We start from the raw sequence: 14,749 nt of genomic DNA, 5'->3' as shown, positions 1-14,749 counted from the left end.
GACATTTAAGTTTGCACATAACCAGTCAGAGCTTTATGTAAGAGATGAGTCATTTTCAGAGTTGTTTCATCTCTATCTAAGCTAAGGTGACACAATTGCAAACTTTTTTTGGTTTATATTTTTTTCCTGTTTAACATTCAGATGGAGCAAAATTGTAATATGTGTTGGTAATACATTAACATAGACTTGTCTCAATGGCTTGCTGGACATGGAACCTCAGGCAAGTCTCTAAGCTACTCTGAGTCTCTTTCCTTATCAACAAATAGAGGTTATGGTCTACTCCTTGCCTCTCTCACACAGCTGAGTTTATGATGAAGAGGCTTTTAAAATGAGAGTGCATGGGCTTCCCTAGTGGCGCCACGGTTAAGAGTCCACCTGCCAGTGCAGGGGACACGGGTTCAAGCCCTGGTCCGGGAAGATCCCACATGCCACGGAGCAACTAAGCCCGTGCACCACAACTACTGAGCCTGTGCTCTAGAGCCCATGAGCCACAACTGTTGAGCCCGCATGCCACAACTACTGAAGCCCGTGCTCCTAGAGCCCATGCTGCACAAGAGAAGCCACCGCAATGAGAAACCCGTGCACCACAACGAAGAGTAGCCCCCGCTTGCCGCAACTAGAGAAAAGCCCACAGGCAGCAACAAAGAGCCAAAAATAAATAAATTAATAAATAAATAATTTTTTTAATGTTTAAAAATAAATAAAAATAAAATGAGAGTGCATCATGCTAAAGCAAGATGGTATTTTATGTTGTTATTTATGATGTTATTAGGGAAATATAGTATCTTGTGGTTTTTCTGTTCTTATCATTATCCTTATCATCGTCATCATCATGTTATTGAAACATGGAATACCTGGGAACCATACTCTTGCACTATTCATTGTAGAGCAAACTGGGGGGGGCAGTGGTTTTATCTGAGACCCTATCCACAGTGGTTTATTAGTAATGCCCATGGTAGATGCATTTATAAGACAGTCTCCCCTGTGAGTGAGTCATCTTGCCACAGACTCCAGTTAGATACCTTTATAGTTGCATGTTTCTTCAAGATTTTATTTCTGCTCCCTATAACCTCCTTAAAATTCATTGTTTTAGCAAGTATTCATCACAAATGTGAAGTTTTTCATTGAAGTCTTCATACTCTTCTTACATATCATTGTATTTGGTAACTATATTACACTGTGTTGCATTTATTATAGTATTTACTTCTCGGGTTATATCGAATCTGGTCTAAAAACTCTTGTCTAACATACGAACTGTCCTTTTTTTTTTCTTTTTAGCATTACATGTATTAAATCCCTTAATACTAATGAATATATGAATTGCTATTTATATTCTAGACTTGTTACATCTGATATTTTTGTTTTCCGCCTTTTTAACAGGTCCAGCGGACCAGGCAACTGGTAACTTCACCAAGTCCAATGAGTTCTTCTGACGGCAAAGTTCTTCCCCTCAATGTACAGGTGGTCACTCAGCACATGCAGTCTGTGAAGCAGGCACCAAAGACTCCTCAGCACGTCCCAGCCAGTCCTGGGGGGGATCGCTCTGCTCGGCACCGCTACCCTCAGATCTTACCCAAACCAGCCAACACCAGTGCCCTCACCATCCGCTCTCCAACTACTGTCCTCTTTACTAGTAGTCCCATCAAAACCGCTGTTGTACCCACGTCACACGTGAGTTCTCTAAATGTGGTGAAAATGACAGCAATATCCCTCACACCCAGCAACAGTAGTGCCCCTCTGAAACATTCTGCCTCAGTAAACAGTGCTGCAGGAACAACGGAAGAATCAAGGACCATTCCACAGATCAAGAATGGTTCTGTTGTTTCACTTCAGTCTCCTGGATCCAGGGCCAGCAGCACCGGGGGACCATCTGCTGTGGAAGTCAAAATGGAACCTGAGATGTCATCAGATGAGCATCCTGTACAGTGCCAAGAGAACTCTGATGGGGCTGACGTGCCCAAAACAACACCTAGTGCCCTCTCGGGGCAGAAAAGTAATACAGAGGGAGTAGTGCAAAAACCTTCAAATGAAGGTGTTATTGAAATAAAAGCAACTAAGGTCTGTGACCAGAGGACCAAATGTAAAAATCGCTGTAATGAAATTCTGCCAGGCACTTCAACAGGCAATAATCAAAGCACTATCACTCTCTCAGTTGCCACTCAGAACTTAACTTTCACCAGCACCAGCTCACCATCTAATGGTGACTCAATAAATAAAGACCTTAAATTATGCACTAAAAGTCCAAGAAAGCGGCTGTCTTCTGCATTGCAAGAGTCCCAGGTGCCTCCTGTAAAGAAACCAATCGTGGAACAGCTTTCTGCAGTTATCTCGGAAGGTCAGAAACCAGGCAGTGTTAAGAAGGACCAAAAGGTTCTGCATTCAGGGAAAACGGAAAGTTCAGCAGCAGGTTCCCAGATTCCTAGCAAGGTATCAACAAATGTTAACTCGCACGTAGTGGCAAGTCAACCGTTGAAGTCCTCTGCTCTTGTTACCAGTGATTTAGCTTCAGAACAGCAAACCACACCATCATCATCTCCAGATATAAAAGTAAAGCTTGAAGGCAGTGTCTTTCTCTTGGACAGTGATTCAAAATCGCATGGCAGCTTTAACCCAAATGAATGGCAACAGGTCACTAAGGATTCTGAGTTTATATCTGCCGGCTGTGAACAACAGCAAGATATCAGTGTTATGACAGTTCCTGAGCACTCTGATATCAATGACTTAGAGAAGTCTGTCTGGGAATTAGAAGGAATGCCACAGGACACGTATTCCCAGCAACTACACAGCCAGATACAAGAATCTTCTTTGAGTCAACTGCAAGCACAGTCTTCAGATCAGTTACCTCTACAGTCCGAACTGAAGGAGTTCGAGCCTTCTGTTTCCCAAGCAAATGAAAGCTACTTTCCTTTCGATGAGGAGCTGACACAGGACAGTATTGTAGAGGAGCTGGTGCTCATGGAGCAACAGATGTCAATGAACAATTCTCATGCTTACGGTAACTGTTTGGGAATGACCCTTCAGAGTCAGTCCGTGACTCCAGGCGCGCCAGCGTCATCTCACGCCCCCAGCACCCACTTCTATCACCCCATCCGTAGCAATGGCACCCCGATCCCCACCCCCACCCCGACCCCTACCCCGACCCCCACCCCCACCCCCACCCCCACCCCCACATCTGAAGTGGTTGCCGGGTCTCAGAGCCTGTCACGGGAGAGCCCTTGCTCCAGGTTGGCCCAGACCACGCCCGTGGATAGTGCTTTAGGAAGTAGCCGACATACACCCATCGGTACTCCCCATTCTAACTGCAGCAGCAGTGTCCCTCCCAGCCCCGTGGAATGCAGGAATCCATTTGCATTTACCCCAATAAGCTCCAGTATGGCATATCATGACGCCAGCATTGTCTCAAGTAGTCCTGTGAAACCGATGCAGAGACCCATGGCCACACACCCCGACAAAACCAAGCTTGAATGGATGAATAATGGGTACAGTGGGGTTGGTAATTCATCCGTGTCTGGCCATGGCATTCTCCCAAGCTATCAGGAACTAGTGGAAGACCGTTTCAGGAAACCTCATGCTTTTGCTGTGCCTGGACAGTCTTACCAGTCTCAATCCAGACATCATGACACTCATTTTGGTCGTCTGACTCCTGTCTCTCCTGTGCAGCATCAAGGTGCCACTGTAAGTAACACCAACAAACAGGAGGGCTTTGCAGTCCCTGCCCCTCTTGATAATAAAGGAACTAACTCTTCGGCCAGCAGCAACTTCCGGTGCCGAAGCGTGAGCCCTGCTGTTCATCGCCAACGTAATCTTAGTGGAAGCACCCTCTACCCAGTATCTAATATCCCCCGATCTAATGTGACCCCCTTTGGAAGTCCAGTAACCCCTGAAGTTCATGTTTTCACAAACGTTCACACGGATGCATGTGCCAACAACATAGCTCAAAGAAGTCAGTCGGTTCCATTGACAGTCATGATGCAAACAGCCTTCCCAAATGCTCTTCAGAAGCAAACAAACAGTAAAAAAATAACCAATGTTTTGTTGAGTAAACTTGATTCTGACAATGATGATGCAGTGAGAGGTTTGGGCATGAACAACCTGCCCTCCAATTATACAGCCCGGATGAATCTCACTCAGATTTTGGAAACTTCCACTGTCTTTCCTAGTGCCAATCCGCAGAATATGATCGATTCCAGCACTTCTATTTATGAATTCCAAGCACCATCTTACCTCACCAAAAGTAATAGCACCGATCAGATCAGTTTTTCTCCTGGCGATAATCAAGCACAATCAGAAATTGGAGAGCAACAATTAGATTTCAGTAGCACTGTTAAAGACCTGTTGAGTGGAGACAGCTTGCAAACCAACCAGCAGCTGGTAGGTCAGGTAGCGTCTGATCTCACTAATCCTGCGTCTGATTTTTCTAGCGACATCAGGTTGTCTTCTGAGCTCTCAGGCAGCATCAATGATTTGAACGCTTTAGATCCAAATCTACTGTTTGATCCAGGTCGTCAGCAGGGACAAGATGATGAAGCTACACTGGAAGAATTAAAGAATGACCCATTATTTCAACAAATTTGCAGTGAATCCATGAGCTCTATGACTTCATCAGGTTTTGAATGGATAGAAAGCAAGGACCACCCTACTGTTGAAATGTTGGGTTAAATTGTATTTTATAATATGTAGCACACTGTATCGAAAGACATATGTATTGTATTTGTCTTAATGGAAGTGCCTCCCGCAGCAGAAACACTTACTATTAATTGTGACATTTTAAGAGTTTGCTGCAGAAGCGGTTTCTTCTTCAGTAGGAAATGGTTAGACTCGCCTCAGCTCTTAACAAGTTTCTGAAGAGAGTAGGCTGTAGAAAAACAAATATTAGGTTTTCAATTTTATAATGTTCCCCATTTAATCACATTGTTTGCTAGTAAACAAAAGAATAACCAGCTTTTACGAGAGCAGTCTAGATCTTTATTTTGTATAAGTTTATTTTAATTCATTGGTTGATCTGCACAGATTTTAGAGGAAACCATTGATTTTAGGTATAGGATATTTTTTGTTGTTGGCATTATCTTTTAGATATGAAATCATAGTTAAGATGAAGTGTAGACAAGAAGGTCTTCCTTGAAACAGGGATAATATTCAGGTTATTATAAGTATTTAGGCTTGAAGCATAGAGCTACTGTAGAATGAAAAAAAAAATCTCTGTAGGACTTTCTGGGACTTCAGTACCATTTGCACCTGCAACGAAGGGCTTAAATAGGAGAAAATAATGGAAAATTAAATATTAATGTAAGGAAAGCAAAAGCTGCGCTAAAATATTTAAAAGGAAAAACTAGTAGCCATTTATATTTGTGACCTTGCATTAGTCTTCTTTTAAAATGTTGATTTTAACATGGAGCTAACACAGAGACATGCCCACACGTGCACACACACACAAACAAAACAAGTAATTCCAAACATTGTAATTTAATAGAATAAATACAAGCATGTTAGAAGAATATTTTATGTTTTATTATTTGGTAGTTGAGATAGGGGAATTTAGAAGGAAACTAAAAGTGTTTTCTTAGTTTCATCACAGTATGTCTGCATGCACATATTAAAATTCTATTTAAGATTTATTTTGAAGGGTTTTAATTATAAGTCCTCGATTTACTGACTGACTCCTTCACTGCTCCTGAACATAGAAATGCAATTTGATCGTGGGAATCCCTTTGAAAAACAAATAAACAGGAGAGCGATAACATAAAAAACTCAACAGAAAACATTTCACCACCTGAGGTCTGAAGTCACAAATCTTTATATCTCTGATAAAACAAAGGGGATATCAATAGTACTTGAAGAAGAGGAGCATTTTATAACATGCTTAATTTTTATTTATTGTGATAACCACAATTGCAAAAGAAGCACTCAGGATTTGTTTTAAAATGTTTCTCTCTGTGGCTCCCATTTTGTTTTGTGAATAATTATTTATGAATTTCATGCTGACACAAATCTTCTCACTAGTCGACAGCTCCATTTAAGTGAGCTTCAAGATCAGTTTCAAATAGACTTAAAAATTGCCGTTAAGTTTTTAAAGCTAACATTAAACCATTGCTATGCTACCTTGAGCCTAGCTAAGCTTTCCTTTACCTTAATTAGTAAGCCAATCAGAAGACTACAATCAACAAATATTTAACAAATGTGGTGAAAGGTTTAATAAGATTTCATTGTTCAATAAATTTGCAAAGTAGGGTATTAACATTTTGATAAATAAATGGTGCTAGGTTTGGCTCAGAGGTTTATATATTGATATGTCCTAGTTATTGGCATTTGTGTGTGTTTGCTGTTATCTTGATTTAATGATCTGTTAGATTTTTTTTCTTGATGCTAGTTATTTCTTCACTGTACATTGAGACACAGCACTACTGCACACCAAAGTATGCAATACCCAAAGGAAACTGTGTGATTTCTTTTAACAAATGATGGGAGCCTTTCTACATGAGATACTCTGAAAAGGAGATTTTGAGGCCATTCTAATCCCTTGTTTACATTATTAGCTTCCTACTAATACAAAAATAATGGAAATCTTTTTTGATAAAAATATAAAGACTGGAGGATTTTTAACCCCCTGTACAGTATTGCAGCAAACACTTTAAATTTGGTTGAATTCGTCCAGCAAACTTTCTGGGGTTCATATATTGCACTAAATTTGTTGAACCTGTGGTAGGCACATCTCTTAGGATAAATGCAACCAATACAGTCCACAGATTAAACTTTTTAAATGTGTTTCATTATGAAAAGACAAAATGTCATCAAAGTGACAGATAAAATTGTCTTATGTAGCAATGTGCATTAATCTCAATGAGATATTTCTATTTCTTATTCTCTTACATGAGAATATTACAGCAGGAAGAGTTAAGTTTAGTTTGCTTCACCATGTTAATACATGATCACAAAATGTGCATGAGTGTTATTGACTTATCTTGTACAGTACTAGGTATTCCTGTAACCACTTTTTTTTTTTTTCTTGGCTGTACTGAAACTGGTTCATTGTTAACCAGACAAGCATAGTTATTCACAAGTTATTTGCTTTTTTATGTTTACTAATTCTGCTTAGTTATTGTTGAATATGTTCTTTTCTCAGATTATTTTCATTGTTTTGATGTTTTAAACATTTTGCATACTGTTTATCATGATAAGACTTCATGAAGTAAATAATTTTGCATATAATTGCAATAAGCACTGACTTTTGAACTGAAAAGAAGGAAAGTGTTTTTTTGTGCAGTGCATCAGAGGTTCATATAACAGTCTTGTACTATAATGTGCTTTACTACACCATAAATGACAAAAACAAGCCCTGTTTCATGTTTTCATTTAGTGCAAAAATTCAAGATTTCCCCAGTGTTTTGTTGTCTGTTGTACCTGCTGAAACTACAGTAGTTGAATATTGCAGTAGCATTTCAGTTCTCTTTTTTTATTGAAAGTGCTCAAAAATTGTTTTTTAAATGTTTTCAAAAACAATTAAAAACATTTTATATTAAACTGACTGGATCTTAAGGTGATTTATGGGATCCGTTTTATGTAGACAGCATGCCATTTTGTAAACAGACCTGAAGCATTTCTTCCTTTGATCTCATGAAAGTTGAGAAAATGGGAAAAAATCAGCGTCAGGAGGAACAGTGCTGCTAATCTATGCTCTGCTATTAATCCAGAAGGCTACACAGATCTTATTTCGTTCACCAGAACTCTGCTACTCACTTACAGTTTATTACCAATGAATGATACATGGCATAGAGCTTTATGTTGTCCAAAAAAAAAAAAAAAAAAGGTCTTTCCTTTTGTTCACTGACATATACCGTTTGCTTTAAAATGTTAGTCTGTGTAGTACCTAGATATGGGTATTTGGGGAACTTTGAATAGAAAAATAACAGAAAATTTTAAAACACAGCTATGTCCAAAAGCATTATAGGCATTTTGGTGAAGAACAGGCAAACAGAACAGGAACCAATGGATATAATGAACCAGGAAGAAATTCTGGAGGAAAAAGTGTTATGTAGTACCTGAGGTGCTTTTGGCTGCAGGTAAGAGAAAACCTAACACTGACTTCAGCCATAAGGACATTTATTTTTAGCTTAATAAGAATTTTGGTGATAAGAGGTGCTCAGGTTCATTCAGTGACTCAGTGTTTTTTTCTGTGTTCCATCAGCTTCAGCGTTGCTGTTCTGTGTCTATTGCCTCATGGTCACAAGATGACTACCACAGCTCCAAATATGGTATCTTCATACATCCCAAACAAGGTGGTAAGGGCAGCTCTCAGCCTTTTATCAGAGAGAAAAATATCTTTCCCATACTCTCCCATTACTCCCTCCCACTCCACCCCCCTACTTAATCTTGTTAGAAAAAAGAAGGTCAAGGCCCACCATAAAACTAACTAGTTTAGATTCTTGATTCATCTTTTATAGCTAGGGGAGAGGCCCATTTCCAGGAGCATGTGATCATCCACCGAAAATGAGTTCCATAACCTAGAGAAGATACCAGGGACTTAAGATATTGTGCCCACCTTTGAGAGAGGCTCACAGTCTTGTGAAGAACTGATTGCATGTTCTTTGATAAGTGCCAGTTAGAAGTATATATATGGCGTGCTCTCTAGAAGAAAAAAGGTGAGAGTTCACACTCTGAGGATCCATGAACTGGGCAAAAGAAGGTCCTTAGTAAGGGCTACATTTAGAAGTAGCCTGTTAACTAGTGTAAACTGTTAACTTGTGTCTTGGCTTCCCTCTCTGAGTTGAAAATCAGAAGTGTAAATTGCCTCAGTACCTATTAATGTCATAGAAGACCGAAATTTTGATTCTGTTGAGTCTGTAGAGATTTATTTTGATATATATTGCTATAAATGAATTTTTAAATAATTAAAATTACAAATTTGTGGATGGGATCATTTATCAATAGCATATGATCTGGAATTTTTAAAAAATATGTATATGACCAGTCCTGGAGCTATAAGTGTAGAAGGGGAAAAACAAAAAGGCAACAATTTTCAAGATAGGTTTTATTTCTAAGAAGTACTTAATTTTAGAGAGAAGGGAAAATAATTTTATAAATGAAATGTATCATGAGCATGGTATTACTACCATATATAGACTATTTCCTTGCACTAAACCCTGTATTAAATACTTCACATATATTCTGATTTTCTCATTGTAACAATTATGAAAGAATATCATTTTTCAAGTGAGAAAGTTTTAGCTCAGATATTAACTGGTAGGAGTAACAGCTAATAATAGGAAGAGCTGGAATTAACTTGGTTCCAAAGCCAAGTTCTCAACTATTATGCTATACTTAAAGATACTTGTTCAAATTACCTACGGTAGTAGTTGGATTTGGTGGCTTCTTTGAAATTTTCATTCTGGCTTAAAATTTAAAATTAAATTTGATTTTCGTGGGAATTTTGTTTCTGTTTAACCTCTGATCCTTATATTTCTTATACTTCCTTTGCATTTTTGTTGCTTTTGGATTTTGCCTGTATTTTGTAACTTTCCTCTAAATTATTTGCATTCCTTTCCCCTTCTCTCCCCCCTTGGAAATACATGCCCTATTGTATTGGAAATCAAGGGAGAAGTAAGATTTAAATAGAAAATTTTGTTTTACGCACAGCTTTTCAAGCACGTCTTACAGGTATACCCAATCATATCTATTTTAAAACCACTTCTTAAATTTCATCAGGAAATAAAAACTAGGCAAAAAATGTTTTGTTGAACAAATGATAAAGTGCCTAAAACATGTCAGTGTCTGTGCCAGGAGTTAGAGAAGACATCTGCCATTTTTAAATTTTACAATATGATGAGGAAGATGCACAATGAACAGGATTGCAGGATGCAGTGATGTCACTGTAGCAGAGACTGCTGTTTGCCACTAACACATTCTCCTAGCCATCTGCACAAAAGACATTTACCAGCTTCCCTTGTAGCTAAGTGGAGCCGCTTACCAAGTACTCAGCCAAAAAGAATCAAAAGGTTTGCGTGTTTCTTCGAAGTGTTCCTGCACTCCTTCCTCTCAGCTGGCTAGAATGTAGATATGATGACTAGAACTCCAGTAGCTCCCTTGGACTTTGCGGTAAGGCCACAGAGGATGATGGAGTAACAAGATAGAAAGAGCCCGAAGCCCTGATGACTGTGAGGGAAGCTGCCCTACTAGTCCTGACTGTTGCCTCTGGATGTGTTTTATGTGAGGGAGAAGTTTCTTTCTGGTTTAAGTCCTTCTGAGTTTTCTGTTACTCAATGCAAATGCAAATTCTAACCAATGTAGCCACCAGAAGGTTTTAAGCAGGAGTGGGGATGTTAGATTAGCATGGGGATCACTAAACCATCATGGGTTCCCCTGCAGAACGACAAACTTGCATCTCCTTTTCACTGAAATTGGTAAATCAGGAGAGACTCTTGGAAAGAATACCCTGATTTTAGCACAGACTTGAATAGTGTTTCATGACTGTCCAATATAAAGAATAAATTTAGGTGGATTCTAAGCTACTTAAACAACAAAAGAAAATTGATTGAATTGAAAGGAAATAACGGCTTTCTGGTCATTGGTGTCAGACCTAGGTTTAAATCTCAGCTCTGCCAATTATAACCATAACCCTACCAAGTTGTATGAGTACTAGTAATGATATCCATCTGGAGAGCATTTTCTAGTGGTGTGCCACATGGTTCTGGCCTGTTCGTTATTTTTGCCAACATCTTGAACGAAGACAAAAGTTTTACTGTGGCAAGTACTGTGGAACAGCTTGTTCAATTTCTGTTCCAGCCTCTTCCTCTTATGCAGACCCTGGGAAGCCCAAAACTACATTTTCTAGACTTCCTCACAGCTTGGGTTCTGGATATGAATTGCATGCCATCTATTCGATGCATTCTTGCAAGATTTGGAGGATGAAAATGAAACAGAAGCTATCCTCCTACCCATTTTTGGTGATTTTCTTGAAAGCAAGCTCATAGCAGCAGCAATGTTCTAGAGTCCATTCTTGAGATTCTTCGGTATCTAGGGTCCACGTCCCAGTGCCAAGTCACCAGTTCCGTGAATATCAAGATACAGTCGAGTGGTGGCAGTGATGGTAACGGCAGCAGTATCAGCAACTTCCTGGTCTGGCTTCCTGATCCGTGGAGTGGTCTCAGGTATGAACTTGTCCCCCAAATGACCAACTCTAGCGTGTTGTTCTGGTTGTCATTTCTGGAGGCACAGTCTAAAGCTTGTTCTTCCATGTATGTAGAAGTACCAAATTCCCTGCATTAAGTATTTTTTTGCTTAAAATACCCAGAATAAACATTTCCTACACGTAACTCTGACTCGTACGCCTACAAGGTAGGAGTCATGAACATCGGAGATCCAGACCTGGTTCTGTCATTCCTTCCCCCTCTTTGCACTTTATGAAGAATAGTGACCTCTGTTCTGGTTACGTCCCAGAATCTTTTGTGAATTTCAGTGAGATATGACAATATTTTGTAAACCCTAAATATAAACTATTATGATTGTTATAAATGCCTACATAAAAGAACAGACATTCACCTAGGAGTGGGAAAAATTCTTGTCCTTTTTAGCACTAAAATGCACTGTTTTACTTGAACACACACACATATCACATCTGTCAGGAGGTAAAGTAAGAATTATATTCAGACAAAGGGCTGAACTTTGAATTAGGTTATGTGTCCGTAAGAAATCACCGTTAATAACATTTAATTTAAACCAAGTTATTGTCACCTGAGCATGTTTGTTTAACTGACACCTTCATAGATTATTTAAATCATGATACCTTGTATTTAGATTTCACATGTTTGAAGGACACAGAGTTTAAATTTCCTACGCAAATTCACCCCATGTCAATATAATCTCTCTACTTAGTCTTTCATAATTTTACCACACCCTCACAACGGTTCTGAAATGGCTGTCTCAAAAATTACTGGTAATTTCATAATTGGTAAATCCTGCGACACTGTTCCTTTGATTTCTATGGCTTTATATTCTGGTTCACTTCCTACCTCAGACCCCTCATTGCCCATCTCTCTCATAGATTGGCTTCCTCTGCCTATTATTTAGATATAGAAATCCTTCGACATTCTATCATTGTCTTTTCTCATTCTGCTTTCTCTCCCTAGTCATTTCAAACACTCCTACAGCTCCTCCAGATGGCTTCCAGCCTCTCCCTGACTTCCAGTCTTAAAATCTAAGCACCCAAAATTGAAATTCACTCTCTTTTCCCCAACCCTCTCCTCTTCCTATTATTTGACAACATTACCATCACTGCAGTCACGCAGTTGAAAGCTCATGTGCCCTTTCCTTCATCCTCTCCTCAACATCAAATTAGTTTCCAAGTTCTATACCTTTGATGTCCCTATCTCCGTGTTCTTCCTTTCCCTCTTGATCCTGCCCTGGTACATGGATTCATTTCTCACTTGAAATATTGATACTTACTTATCTCTCACTTTTCTAATAATTTCTGTACTCTGTCACCTTTGAAATCCTTAACTCAAAAGGCTTTGATATTCAGAAATCAATATTCATCATATATATAAACAATAACCAGCTAGAAGATATAATGCAAGAGAAGACCCTTTTTATGCTAGCAAGAAAAAAGATAAAATATCCAGCCATGAACCTAATGGGAAACGTGCAAAAGTTATATAAGGAAAATTTTAAAAACAGTTTTACTGAAAGACACAAGGTAGACTAGAGCAAATGGAATGAGAAAACCATGTTCTTAGATGGGAAGATACAACATCACTAAGATAATTGATAAATTTAACATGATCCCAACAAAAATGTCCATCTTTTTTTCTAGAGCTAGACAAGTTGAATGTATTCTTAGAATATAAATAATTATAGCTCCCCCCGAAAAAAAAAATCTTTAAAAAAAAAGCAATGTCTGAGGGGTTGACCCTACTAGGTATTAAACATAGAGTCATATTCCTAAATCCCTATAAGTAAAGTCAAACAACAAATGACAAAGTAGGAAGAGATATTTATAACACATACCACATACAAAGGAGTAATGGCCCCAATATGGAAAGAACTCCTAAAAACGGGGGAAGAAGGAACACCAACAACCCCATAGAAAAGTGGACAAAAGATATGAACAGACAGCTCACAGAGAGAAGAAATGATCCTTAAACATTAAAAAAAAAAATTCTCAACCTGATTCATACTAAGAGAAATACAAATTAAAACTATGCCAAGTTACCCCTCCTTACCTATCAGGTTAGCAAAAAAAAAAAAAAAAAAAAAAAATCTATGCTTGATGCCATCCTCTTTTAGAAACATTGGGCGGGGGCACAGGCATTTAATATTGTTTCCTTGCACATTTCCTAAAGAATCTACTAGAGAACAGACTTCAAATGTCCAAATGACTAGAGAGATGTCAACCTAAGGACCGGTGGTGAGCATTAAATACCTATTTACTTGTAAAACAAAGACGACATGAGGGTTAGAGAGGAAAGAGCATAGTATGTATTGGCTATATGCTCTGAAAATGTATATAAAATCAAACTATAGAAAATGGAGAGAGTATATGCAAACAATTTTTAAACTGTTTCAGTAATATTGGTGATGGTAGAATGGGTGATTTTGCTGAGACTGTAGTGGATATAATGCAAGACCATGCAAACTGTAATTGTGTGATCTTCTAATTCTATCATTCTCTGGTCTCTGAGAACCTGGATTCTCAGAAGAAACGTGATATTGATGTGAAACAGAAGATGTTAAGTAAAAACAATACAGTCCTGACTTTGCATTGGAAGTATCAGTGTGAACTCATGGAATATCTTGCCATACAATAGCAAAGAAACTTATCAAATACTACTTAGGTCATGTCAAAAGGACATAAGACCCAACCTGAAGAAGCTGCCACTGGCCAGAGATGGAACAATTAAACTCCATAGGGATAATAACTTCAGGGGATTGACACACTTAAAATGTTTTAATCCATATGTTTTAATGATCCTAAAAAAATTAATTGGTCACCTTTTGAGAGTGATAGGCAACCAACTTATTATTTTCAAAACTGGGTAAAGGGAAAGAATCAAATATTTATCCTGCCTTTCCTATGTGAGCTATACTACTGGATAATCAAATAATAGATGGGGGGGAGCTACTCTATATAGAAATGTTCTAGCTAATAAGTAAGGGAGTGATAAAATTGGAATATCATCATTTTGCAATCCCTAATGAATTGAATGGATCTAGACAATGGGCATTGACAGCTACTAATATCACAAAGAGAAAAATAGAAAGACATCATGTGCCCCAGTATAGAAGAGTACAGTTCACAATTAAGTAGCCTTGCCTCCAAAAATTAAACTGAAATCTAATCAAGTCTCTGTTCCCAATTACCAATTTACAGGAAGTACACAGATCATGAAACACTGCATCATGGCAATACAATCAGTAAAATCCAGAGTCTGGGAAACTCTACAGGCCAAATAGTTGAGTTTCTTTAACAAATAACTTTCAAGGAAAAAAAAGAAAAAGCAATGGAAGGAGAACCTGTAGATTAAAAGAGACTTCTTAAAAAGTTATATTAAAGTTCATAGTAAATAAAAAATAGAAGAAAGTTAACTATAGTGTTTAGAGTTGCACACTTGGGTGATAAAATATAAAGAGAAGCAAGGAAATGATTATCATAAAAATGAGAATAAGAGGAAATACGGATGGCTTCTGGGGTAGCTGCCAAAGTTCTGTTTCCTCACCTAGGTGGTGGTTACAAAGGTGTTTGCTTACAATAATTTATTAA

At 38.3% G+C, this 14,749-nt stretch overlaps 1 protein-coding gene across 6 annotated transcripts in view; it reads left to right on the top strand.

The window, feature by feature from the left end:
• Positions 1–7,522, top strand: part of RFX7 (regulatory factor X7) — a 151,993-nt gene extending 144,471 nt beyond the window's left edge. For all 6 annotated transcript variants that reach the window (XM_082387999.1, XM_082388000.1, XM_082387997.1 and 3 more), the window contains one exon: positions 1,381–7,522. In XM_082387999.1, the coding sequence (XP_082244125.1) occupies positions 1,381–4,659 (3,279 nt within the window). In that variant the 3' untranslated portion in view covers positions 4,660–7,522. The remainder of the gene's footprint in view (positions 1–1,380) is intronic.
• The last annotated feature ends 7,227 nt before the right edge of the window (positions 7,523–14,749 follow it).

Source organism: Balaenoptera borealis (assembly GCF_965194805.1).
Source record: "Balaenoptera borealis genome assembly, chromosome: 3".
Lineage (NCBI taxonomy): Eukaryota > Metazoa > Chordata > Mammalia > Artiodactyla > Balaenopteridae > Balaenoptera > Balaenoptera borealis.
The sequence above is the reverse complement of the archived record's forward strand: the minus strand, read 5'-3'. Positions and strand labels throughout refer to the sequence as shown.